General features: G+C 47.7%; 1 protein-coding gene across 4 annotated transcripts in view; it reads left to right on the forward strand.

The window, feature by feature from the left end:
- The window catches only part of SDK1 (sidekick cell adhesion molecule 1), a 574,710-nt gene that overhangs the window by 490,469 nt on the left and 71,993 nt on the right, over positions 1-12,248 (forward strand). For all 4 annotated transcript variants that reach the window (XM_035130977.3, XM_035130978.3, XM_035130979.3 and 1 more), the window contains exons 29-30: positions 3,597-3,791; positions 11,776-11,977. In XM_035130977.3, the coding sequence (XP_034986868.2) occupies positions 3,597-3,791; positions 11,776-11,977 (397 nt within the window). The remainder of the gene's footprint in view (positions 1-3,596; positions 3,792-11,775; positions 11,978-12,248) is intronic.

Here is a 12,248-nt window from a genome sequence, read left to right on the forward strand (position 1 = left end):
TAGAGGAGGCTGCAGAACCTGCCAACCCAGTTCCTTTGTTAAGGTGGTGGCTTTGGCTGGCCAGTTGAGCACCCTCATCTGCATCCCAAAGAATGAGCTAGTGATGTTGCTCTCCAGGAAAGTGGGGGTTAGACATTTCCCTCCACTCTCCTCACCTGGCTGGATGCTACATGATTCTTAGTAAAAGAACAACAATAGGCAGAGTTGTGTGTCTGTGCGTAAGTGGAGTGATGCTGGAATCTGGAGAACAGAGACAATCCTAAAGGGGAAGCAAAAATCTGTTTCAGTGTTAATGCTCTGGGCCCCTGCGTCCTGTGCTCAGGTTGCATATATGCGTAAATAAAACCATATATCCTAAAGACACCACAGTCTTCATTGACCTTTGTTCCAAGGAAACCAAACTCTGGGGAAAACACTTGGAACCCCTGGTCTAAGCACTCGGAGATTGGGGTGATGTGTAACAATATAAGGGCAACATTAGAAACACTTCTCTTAAGGGGTTTTAAGGTTTTTTTAAGTTTTTTATTCTATGGGAGCTACGTTGGGGCTTTTGATCTTTTCATGATAATTTGTTTTTTGGCCATTAAGGGCAGAGTCGTTTATGCATGTTTGAAAATGAACCATATGCCCATCTCTGTTTTCATTCTGGTTGTTCTCGCCTCGTAACCCGTCCTGGCTCCCACGTGTGGTTCAGGTGCTCTGGCAAATCAGCAACCCACTTTAGGTCCTTGATTTTACAGAGCCAAGTTTGAAAATCTATATTGCTCTTCTAATCTCTCATCTGTGCATTTCCTAGTTCCAAAATGGGCCTCAGCCACTGGGCTTGCTCTCAACTCTTGTCTGCTGCAATTTGAGTATCAATGAAACATGGTCTTCTCCTCTGGCGCCTCTGAAGCAGCAAAGTATATGAGACGTGACTCACAATGACACTTTGACTGGGGAAACAAAAGAAGCATCCATTTTCTCATTCAGCTGCCACAAATTATCCTCTTTCCTCCAGGGTGGTGGTGGGGAAAGACAATGACATATAGGGAGAGGACTGGATATCTGCAAAAGCATCACTAGCCCCACTGCACACAATTACCACCATCTGTATCCCAATTAAGCTACAAAGCCTGCATGAGAATACATAGTATGGATGGAATTGGCTCTACAAAGTACATTCCAAATCCTCTTTTATTACCTCTTGCCTTGCCTCAGTCATCAATGCTACTCTTCAGCAGGAGATGCCTGCTGTCCACCCAGCCTTTCTTTTCACCAGCATTCTTCTGCTGTTCTCCATCCATGGGAGATGCTCTCTTGCTTCCACTTTCCCTTTATTTCATTGCAATTGAAATTTGGTGAGTCTCCAAACCGCAGCAGGGATATCAAGCTCCATGGAGGGGATGAGCATCAGTTTCATGTTTCTGCAGAACTCTGGAGTTCAAAGGACAGTCAGAGGGCTAGCAGATGTCTGTCACAGTCGAGTCCAGCTGCTTCTGTTTGGGGTTTATTTGGCTGCTGTTCTCCATGCTCACCACCATGTAACTTGATGGAGCATTTAACTGTTCTCGCTATGAGCAAAACCATCCCTGCCACCTCAGATAGAAATTGATTTTGGAGCTCAGCAGCTGGAATGGGTTTGTCATGAGCTCCAGAAGAAAGCAAGGCTGGCATGTTGGCAGGTGTTTGCGGAATGAACTTGAACAGTTGGTGCATCCTCCAACTAGTAGCCCATGAGGTGTTGTTGGATGCTACGCTGATGCAGATACTTGGACTCATAGACTTGTAGAATTGTAGAGGTGGAAGGGACTCCAAGGGTCAGTGAGTCCAACCCTCCCACAATGTAGGCGCCACAGCTAAAGAATCCCTGACAGATGGCCATCCAACCTCTGTTTAAAAACCTCCAGCTTGCTCCATCTCCCATGTGACAGGCCTTATATGTCCTCCCAGCCTCCTTTTATCCAGGCTAAACATAGCTCCTTCAACTATTCCTCCTAAGGCAGGCATGTCAAACTTGCGGCCCTCCAGATGTTTTGGACTACAATTCCCATCTTCCCCAACCACTGGTCCTGCTAGCTAGGGATCATGGGAGGACCTAAGGCTTAGTCTCCAGACCATTGACCATCTTGGTCACCCTCCTCTGCATACATTCAAGCTTCTCAATGTCCTCCTTAAACTGGAGAGTCCAGAACTGGACACAGAACTCTTTAGGTAATGAGTCCAGTGAGAATTATTGGAAAGGCTTCTACAGAGGCTGGGTAATTTCTTACCGCTCACCTGTCTCCAGCTATTCTCTCATGCCCCTGGGCATCCTCTCATTGGTGTATGATGCATCCCACCCCACCCCACCCCCGAAGATAAGCCAGTCTGTATCTTGTTGGAAGACTCCCTGGGAGCTTTACATGCACTGCCTTCATCACCATGGTGGAAGAAAGCTTGAGTGCTGAGCAAGCAAATAAAATACGCCCCCCCCCCCACACACAGACACCACTGCCTGCTTCAGCCACTCTGCTTGATTGTCCCTCAGACTGTGAGAACTGTGGGTCTTTCTATTGAAAGAACTCTGAAAAAGTACATTGGGCACCATAGTCTTGTCTGTGTTTAGGGCCTCTAAAGGTCTTCATCTCACCCAGGCCCCTGTTATTTGAAGGGCTGCTGAGATCCCCTGCTCAGTCCCAGAGCCTTCTCTATGCTTCTGGGGAGTTTGAGGTAGGGAGAGGCTGATATATTTCCTTGAGCATCCTTGCCTTGTCAAAATCCGCTCTGTGTTTGTATGTATATACTTTTGTTTGGTATCGGTGGCGTTTTCACACTGCATCAATATGCTTGAGGAAGATGAAACTGTTCTTGTATCTCGCTCTTTTAAAGAATGAAATGTGAAACAAATTTCATGGTGGATTATCACTCAGAAGGGCTTTTCCATTCATCACCAAGCCAGTAATTTCCCAGATCATACACTGCATTGGGCGGGCGGTTGGAGGAGGGTGTGTGTGTTCTAAAGCTCAGCTGGTAAACACTAAAAGAAGCGAATTCCATTGTTTTGCATTCAAATGAATAAGTAATTAGGCTGTACTAATAGTCTTGGCTCTTTTCCTCTACTAAAAGACTGGGGACCTAATGGTCAGGGGTCCCTTTACCTTTACCTTTAATAGTCCGGGGACGCGGGTGGCGTTGTGGGTTAAACCACAGAGCCTAGGGCTTGCCAATCAGAAGGTCAGCGGTTCGAATCCCTGCGGCGATGGGGTGAGCTCCCGTTGCTCGGTCCCAGCTCCTGCCCACCTAGCAGTTCGAAAGCACATCTAAGTGCAAGTAGATAAATAGGTACCGCTACAGCGGGAAGGTAAACAGCGTTTCCGTGTGCTGCTCTGGTTCACCAGAAGTGGCTTTCTCATGCTGGCCACATGACCTGGAAGCTGTACGCTGGCTCCCTTGGCCAATAATGCGAGATGAGCACCACAACCCCAGAGTTGGTCACGACTGGACCTAATGGTCAGGGGTCCCTTTACCTTTACCTTTAATAGTCTTGGCTCTTTTCCTCTACTAAAAGACTGGGGAAACTAACCTCAACACCTCTCTCTCTCTCCATGTTCTTCTTGTCATTGTTCTGTGTTCAGGCTATCAAATCGCCTACCGTCTGGCAACCAGCAGCCCAAACAAGTTCACCACCGTTGAAGTTGGCTCCACCGTCAGGCAGTTTGTGGCGACAGATCTCCTCCCTGAGTCAGCCTACATCTTCCGAGCGTCTGCCAAGACCCGGCAGGGCTGGGGGGAGCCTCTGGAAGCCACAGTCATCACCACAGAAAAGAGAGGTAATGGCAGCAGCTGGGGGAGGGGGGGTTGCAGTCATAATGCTCTGTTTCCTGTTGTTGTCCAATGACCCTCACCAACTCAGGGAACAACCGTTGATGCTCCTGCAGGTGATCTCACTGATGAAGCTGGGATAGAAGGGTTACGAGGTTCCAGAAAGTAACCTGGACGTCTGTGGCTCAACCCATTCCATGCACTCCACCTTGCAGGGCTGCCTTTTAGAGGGTCAGCTTATTTGCGAGTAGGTCATGCTGGAGATATATGGTGCCTTTTGTAATAAAGCCATTTGTTTGCAAACAATCAGTGAGCAGATGGGGATCAAGCCCCCCTTGCAGGCAATATTGACAGCCCCTAGCACTATAACAAGCCAAATGGAGGGGCAGGGAGGGGTACGTACTTCAAATCATATATAGCACCAATTAAGTCCAATGGCCCACCAGTTCCTAACCACGTCTGCTGCCACATCTGCTGCAACCTCCAAGCCCTGTGCGATCCTGGTGAAATGCCCTGAAATTTTGGGCATTGACAACCATCTGCATCTGTTAGGCATCTCTGAATGAGCAGTATCCCATTCTCTTTAAGCCTATCCATGAGAGCATCCCTTTCCTCTCTCCCCCCCCCTTCCCCAAATAGACACCCTTCCATAGAATAGAAAGGAGAGTACCCTTGGTCTGGAAAGCATCTTTCCCCGCTCTCCTTCCCTGTCCAAGATGAAGCTAATTTAACAAAACTATGTGAGAGACACTGCTGTGTGCCTAATAGCTGCATCACATAATTTCCTTCTCTCTTGTAGCAATAACAATGGGCCCCATTACTGTTAAGCACTTAGGGTTCTCTAAATACGAGAGCCATTGTATAAAATACAGCCTTACCCCCTAATGTATGGTCTTGTGTCCTGCCTACATCACACCCTGCTGAGCAATCAGAGAGAAAAGTAGTTAGGTTCCTAAGAACTGGATGGCGTAAAAACACAAATTGACCGTGCATGTACTAAAATTAGGGGGCAACTACGCGCGAGGTTTGCTGTACAGCTATGCATTTAAGTGCAGGGAGGGTACTTGGAAATAAAACGCGTAAGTTTTTACTTCGCACCCCCCCAGCAGTGTCCATATAGAAGCATTTGTGCCCCACTTTTCAGCTAAAAGGGCTCCCAGTAGCTTACTTGCAATAAATTAAAGCAAGACAGCCCTGCCCACAGACTTAACAAAATGCAACATGCAAAAGGAAAAGGACAGGGAGGGGAGAGGAGAGGAAGAAAGCAAACTCAGGCACCACTCCTTTAATAGTAGCACTTGTAATGACCAGGTGGCACAGAAACAGTTCAGGGGCTGATGGATGAGCCCTGCTTCTTATCTCTCCCACGGAGGCAGCTGGGTGGAAGAGGTCCTGCCAGGTGACAGCTGAGGGGAGAGCAGGCCTGATGGAGCTGGTCTCTCATTAGAATGGCAAATGGCCTAATATCTAAAGGCAAGCACAGACACGAGATGAGGATGAGGCAGGGAGGCACAGTTGACGGAGGATCTCGGAAATAGGTTTGCAGGATAAACCAGCATCTTTCCATACCGTGCGATGTGGCTCTCCTTTTACTGTCACATTTGAGCAAAACTGGAAAGGATGTGGGTCACAGTCCTGCCACGCAAAATGGCAGCTCTGCATCCAGTCCCCTTTTCTTCTCTCTGTCATGTTTTGTAAATCGTGTCCTCCCTAAAAGAGGGCACGTGTTGCGGTGAGACCTGGAGACCGACCTCCTGTGTTGTGGGTGGGTAAGATTGGTCAACCACAATACCTGATTGGTAGGTCCCTCGATGTTGAGTTCAATCTGGCCAATGGGGCACAGTCCAAATGGATTGAAGGACCTATATATACCTATGCACGTGACCCAGAGCTTCCTCTTTCGGCACGTGCATTGGAACACCCACCCACCTCTCCCTACTTTTAGGGCTTTTTGCGATTGACCTTGCTATGGCGTTGTGTGTCGTCTGTCATTGGGACAGGGGCACGGCAGGAATTTTCCCCACTTGTTGCCATTTGGGTTTCGCCTGCCACATAGCAAATTGTCACAACTTGTAAGGTTGCGGATAGGCTCTGGTTCAGGTGATAGGGATGGGAGAGAGCTCTCATCATCCCTATGTGAAGGATATTCCATTAAAGGAATCCATGGACTCAAATGGTTTGGTCAAGCCCTGAGAGAGGGTTGTGCCCATGCCTGAGTCCAGGGGGACATCTGGGTGGCGGGCATAGTCTATTCCTGGCTTTTTGCCTATCCAGGTGTTCACCCTAGGCTGACCTATGCTGGTGCCCTGGGTCAGCGCTACCTGGAAGGGTGCAGGGAGCTAGTTGAACCAGAGCCTATGCAACCACTCACTTTCTGTAATCAATAAAGTTGTGGCCCAAATTCTGCCAAAAACCAAAACTAAAATTTAAGTCAAGTGTGAATTTATTTGGGGGGAGGTCTCTGGGTCTGAACACGCAAGGTGATGACAACATAAAAGTGTTTATTTCCCCTTCCCTGTTCCATATTCTAGGGTGCTGCTGGGGCGGGGCTGGGCGTATGATGTGACCCCCCCCCCATCCTGCCCTGTTTTCCCTTTGCAGGGAGAGAATGAGAAACTGGACGTGGGATTGGTGTTTCTGACGACAACCCTATGATCTCACTTATTCCACCTTAAAATTGGGGTGGATCACTTGGGAGTTAGCCACCCCAAAATTTAAATTTCATTCACATTGGACTGGGAATTGGGCACCTCTGTAATCCTTTAAGCTCCTTTAGGAACCTATGTGTCAATCGGTTATGTAGAAATACAAAGCATGTCCTGAGCTCCTTATAGCCCAGTGCACTTGTTAAGACCAAAGCAGCCCTGGATTTCTATAATCCTATGGATTTCAGTGTTACAGAGATGCCCTTTAGGCTTTCGATGCAGCCTGCCCAGAGTGGAACTGTGAGATTCTGCATGGCAATCCCTGCTGCTAACAAGAAATCACTTTTTCTCACCCTGTTTGAAGGAGGGACAATAGAAAGACTTTGTGCCCTTAAAAAAATATGGAAGGGGGACGGCAGGTCATGAGCTGAGGATACACTTGGCATTCGGGAGCTCCCAGCTTCAGTCCCCTGCATGGACTCTCTGCTTGGTCGGGGGTTCCTGTTGGCCTCACCTGCCAGAAATAATTGTTCTTGGGATTGTTCTACTGTAAACTCCTGTGGGCTGGTACCATTTCCTACTAGCAGCTTTGGAGCTTATGGGGCAGTGTGGATGGTTTTTGAAATCATTACGAAGAAAAGGACTGGAACTTCTGCTTTGCTTGATCTGGAAGTTACAGTGAGGTTCGGGATGCTGCAGCACGATTGCTGACGGGAGTGAGGCATTGTCAGCATATAACACCTGGGCTCAGAGATCTGCTCTGGTTGCTTAATTGCTTCTGGGCCAAATTATATGCTATCAGCATATAAAGCTCTTAACATCCTGGGATCTGTTTACCTGCAAGATCACCTTCCCCCATCTGTGCCCACTCAACCTCTTTGATCAGTGGAGCTGGCACTTTTACAGGTGCCACATAATATCCCCACTATTTCGAAGAACAAGATTATTCAGTGTGGAAACACCAGCACTTTGGAACTCCCTGCCAATTGATATCAGGCAGGTGCCTTCATGGAATTCTTTTTTTAGACAAGCCTACCCAGAGGTTTGGGAGACCCAGGTGGTGCTGTGGTTAAACCACTGAGCCTAGGGCTTGCTGATCAGAAGGTCAGCAGTTCGAATCCCTGTGACGGGGTGAGCTCCCGTTGCTTGGTCCCAGCTCCTGCCAACCTAGCAGTTCGAAAGCACGTCAAAATGCAAGTAGATAAATAGGAACCGCTACAGCGGGAAGGTAAACGGCGTTTCCATGTGTTGCTCTGGTTTGCCAGAAGCGGCTTTGTCATGCTGGCCACATGACCTGGAAGCTATACGCCGGCTCCCTCGGCCAATAATGCGAGATGAGCGCGCAACCCCAGAGTCAGTCACGACTGGACCTAATGGTCAGGGGTCCCTTTACCTTTTTACCCAGAGGTTTAGAATGTTTGCATGCATTTTAATTTATTTTAGTCTGTTCTGCCGTGGTTTAAACTTTCTGTGTGTTTTAAACTATGGTCAGTTGCAATCGTTTTAGCATATATTTTATTGTTTTATCATTTTTGCGAACAGCTTTGAGGGTTTCCCCCCTACCATCAAAGAGTATCTAGATTTCATGAGGGAGAGAGAGAGAATGCAAGATGCAGCCCTGCTTCCTGCTCTAAGGTACACACATGAGAAGAGAGAATCCAACCCCCCTGGGGGACCAGCAAACATTTGCTTCCTCTGAAAGAATAACCCTGAGCACTTAAGCGCCAACCTTTGTATCGCCCTGCAAGGCTCCCGCCATCAGTGCCAATGTCTCTCTGAAGCTGATGGCTTTCTATTCTTCTGGCATCGTCTGCTGATAGAGGGCTGCTGAGAGGTGCTGAGCCATAAAGCAAATGTTCCCAGGAAGGCAGGGCAAGAGAGGAACTCGGGAGACAAACTGTTCTTTGTGGGAAGTGGCTGGAGGTTCCCGAGCCGCTGTACGTACCTCTTGGTGGAAACGGGAGCCAATGGGGTGGGATAGAACGAGTTGTTTAGAGGCGAGCTGCTGTGGCTTTGCTGATCAATGCCTGCTTTATTACACGCCACACATTTTAATCAGAATCGATAAGCTCCATGATAAACAATTAAACAATTATTCCTCACTCTATTGAGTTTTTCGGTTGAAATCAATGGGTGCTGCTTTCGAGAGACACTGGCAGGGTGGGAGGGTTAACCATTTGCTGCCTCCAGAGATTTCTCAGCTGCTTGTGAGAGGCTGGCTTATTTAAACCTGGCACTTTCAGAGTGATTAAGTGCAGGGACTCAAGAAGAGTCCCTGCCTGGTTCACTCGTTGGGCTTGCCCTAAAATGCTGTACGGCGCTGCAGGGATATTGGCGCATGTGTGTGCAACACAGCCATGTGGGAAGTGTCCATTTTGCCAGGGGAGGCAAATCTCCTCAGCTTAATGATATCTATTCCAGGGCAGTGAATGAGCTGCCCTCCAGGGATCCTGCAGGACTCTTATCCAGTGGCATAGTAAGGGGGTGCAGTGGGGCGGTCTGACCCGGGTGCCACCACTGAGGGGGATGACAAACTGGAAAAAATAAGTATTTTAAAAATAAACTTATTGAAGCTCCTCTCCGAGAGGTGGGCGGGGCTTCCCGGGTCCCGGATGCCACCCTCCTTGCCTTGGGACCTTCACCCCACCCCCAACCTAGCTGGCCAATCGGCTGCAGGCTGGGGGTGGGGCAAAGGCAAGGCAAGAGCTGGTGCTGCCGAGGTTGACTTTCTTAGCCCCCTACTAGCAGCGGCTGGGTTTTTTGGGCCGCTGTGGCGGCCTGCCGAGGAAGCAGAGGCCCATGCGTAGAGGCTGAGGCCGCAGCAGCTGAGCTCCGGGATGCGCGGGTGCCCTGGACGACCTCCCGGGCTGCTGAGCCAAAGCTGCTTATGCTCACAATGTTCAGTAAATAAACCAGAAAACAACACTTGTGACTGTATCTTATTTTTCCTTCTTTTAATAATTTGAATGGGGGGGGGGCTTGACAAGAAATTTTCCGCACTGGGTACCACCTGACCTTGCTACGCCTCTGCTCCCATTGTGCCTGACCATTGGCCATGCTGGCTAGGACTGAAGGGAGCAGTTCAAGAGCACGGCCTTGACTCCCCAGGGTTTACTCGGAGGACTGTGGCTCCTTGCTGTCTTGGGCAATGAATCATTCCCCAAATCTGCTATTTGGAGTTGCCTGGGAACAAACAAGGGATTCTGCAGATAATCGTAAAGAGGAGTCTATAAAAATGCCCTCTTTGATTACTTGAACATTTTTCTTTTCCGCCAGGCCTTTGGCTTTAAATTATCTGTGGCCTCTTGAAGTGGGTGGGATGGGGTGGGATGCTTTAACCCTGCCCTTTAAATATATGAATGCTCCCTTTTAAAAAATATTTTTGTTGAATTTTATCCATATAACCCAAATAACAAAATAGAACACACAAAAACTGAACTGAACCAAACCAAGGCTGGCATGGGATGTTATATTCCTAAGAAGAAATGATAGCTCACATTCTTGGAACACGAGGGGGGAGTGGTGTTAGGGCTGGAATAATGTTGTGATTGGCATAAAAACAGAATGAACAGTTACATGGTACGGAGAAAAGTTATATTGATCCAGGTCTTCTGTTTGCAGAATCTGGCCTTTTACAAGTGTGGGCGTCTGTTCCTTCCTCCCCATCTCACCTGCGTCACCTTTGGCAAACTGGGGCATCACCTCGGTTCTTGCAGAAAACACATTGAACTTGGCAGGGTGTAGGATATAAGTGCTAGACTGGAGCATGACGCCAATGATGACGGGGGGGGAGGGAGGGAGAATTGGAACAGAGGGCAAGAACCTGGGTGGAAGTATCTATGCAGGCTGGAAAATTGGAGTAGAGTTCAATAAGGAGATTTCAGTCTCATGCAGCCTCTGTTCAAGCCATGGCTATGGGCTTTCTCAGGCAAAGTTCTCCACAACCATTTCATCTCAGCCTCGCATTGATTCTACCTTCAGTGGAAACCACAGGTGTTCTCTGACCTTGGTGACCCTTGTGAAGCCTCCTTTTTGCTTTCTCTAAGGGCACACTTTCCTCAAGGCCCAGAGAAGCAAGGGCTGTTCAACAGGGAGCAGAATTGCCTCTTTTAGCATCTAAAAAAAAATCATTCTTATTTGATTTTGCAAATACAAGATTATAAAAATCCAAATATACATCCATATACAGAGATTCCTCTGAATCTCGCGACTTCCCCCCACCCCCTCCATGGGGTCCTATTTTGAACATTTACAACTGCATATTCTTCCATATAACTTTTTATATGAATCCATATTGCCCATAGTATTTGTTAAACTACAAGTGAAATCAAAATCCTGCCAGTGTTTCCATCTGCTCACAGTGGTCTCCTAACCTAAATAACTTATAAATTTTTCCCATTCCTTTATAAAGTTTTTGTCCTCTTGGTTTCTGAGTTTTCCAGTCAGTTTTGCCCATACCTGCCAAGTTGCTGTCGGAGAAATAAGGGACCAGGCCAGAAGTAGCAGACCGGGAGTAGCACTGCCGCCATTTTGGAACTGGGCGGAGCAAGCTCAGAAGTGACTTTTGATGCTGCTTTGCCCAGTTTCAAAATGGCCACCGCGCCAGAAGTCGCACTGCAGCCATTTTGGAACTGGGCAGAGCAGCATCAAAAGTCGCTTCTGAGCATGCTCCGCCCAGTTCCAAAATGTCCGCCGCGCCAGAATAAACCGGGGGAAAACAAAAAATCCGTTTTTTCAGCTAGGAACAACTGGAAAAACGGGGATTTCCCGGCGAATATGGGAGACTTGGCAGCTATGGTTTTGCCATTTTGGCATAGTCCCATCAGCTTGGTTTGCCATTCCTCTTTGGTCGGGACTTTGTCTTCTTTCCATCTCTGGGCTAGTAGCATCCGGGTAGCTGTTGTTCCATACATAAAAAGTATTTTCTGCTCCTTTGGAATGTTGGTGCCTATAATTCCTAATAAAAAGCCTTCTGTTTTGTTTTTTTAAACAAAGGTTGTTTTAAACATTTTTTCCACTTCATTATATATCATCTCCAAAGCTTTTATTACCATACAAGTCCACCACATATGATAAAAGGTACCTTCTTTTTCTTTACATTTCCAGCAGATATTTGTACTTGTCCTATACATTTTTGCTAACTTACCAGGAGCCAAATACCACTGGTACATCCTTTTCATGTAATTTTCTTTCAGTTTACAACATGCTGTATTGCCTCTTTTAGCACTGATGTAACAACATATAGAAGAACAAGTTGGGCTCAGTGTCACTACATTAGGGGGTCTTCTGTTTATTGCCTACCATCTTAATTTTTTTCTAAGAATAACAACTTTATATTTCATTCCAGAACGGCCGGCTCCTCCCCGTGAACTGAAAGTCCCCCAGTCCGAAGTGACGTCCCGAAGTTTGCAGCTACATTGGGTTCCTGGGAGCGATGGGTCTTCTCCGGTGCGCTACTTCACGGTGCAAATTAAGGAGCTTCCCGGCGGCGAGTGGCAAACATACTCTTCATCCATCAGCCATGAAGCTACCTCCTGCCTAATTGACAGGTACCACAGACAAACCACAGCCAGAAATGGCAGGAGACACAGCACACCTTGACCACAGGTAGCACCCTCTGACCTTGGAGGCCCAGAGAGACTCCTCCATCATTGTAGGAAGGGGGTCAGAATCAGGGAAGATCTCCACTATATATTTGATTTATAATAAATTTTTATTAATTTTGCAAAATAGACATAGAAGATACATAATCATAATCAGCCACCCTCTTCCACCGCCGCCACCCCCCACGAGCCACCTCCTGCCACAAGAGAACTCCAT

The sequence above is a fragment of the Zootoca vivipara genome, chromosome 13, assembly GCF_965207765.1.
Source record: "Zootoca vivipara chromosome 13, rZooViv2.hap1.1, whole genome shotgun sequence".
NCBI lineage: Eukaryota > Metazoa > Chordata > Lepidosauria > Squamata > Lacertidae > Zootoca > Zootoca vivipara.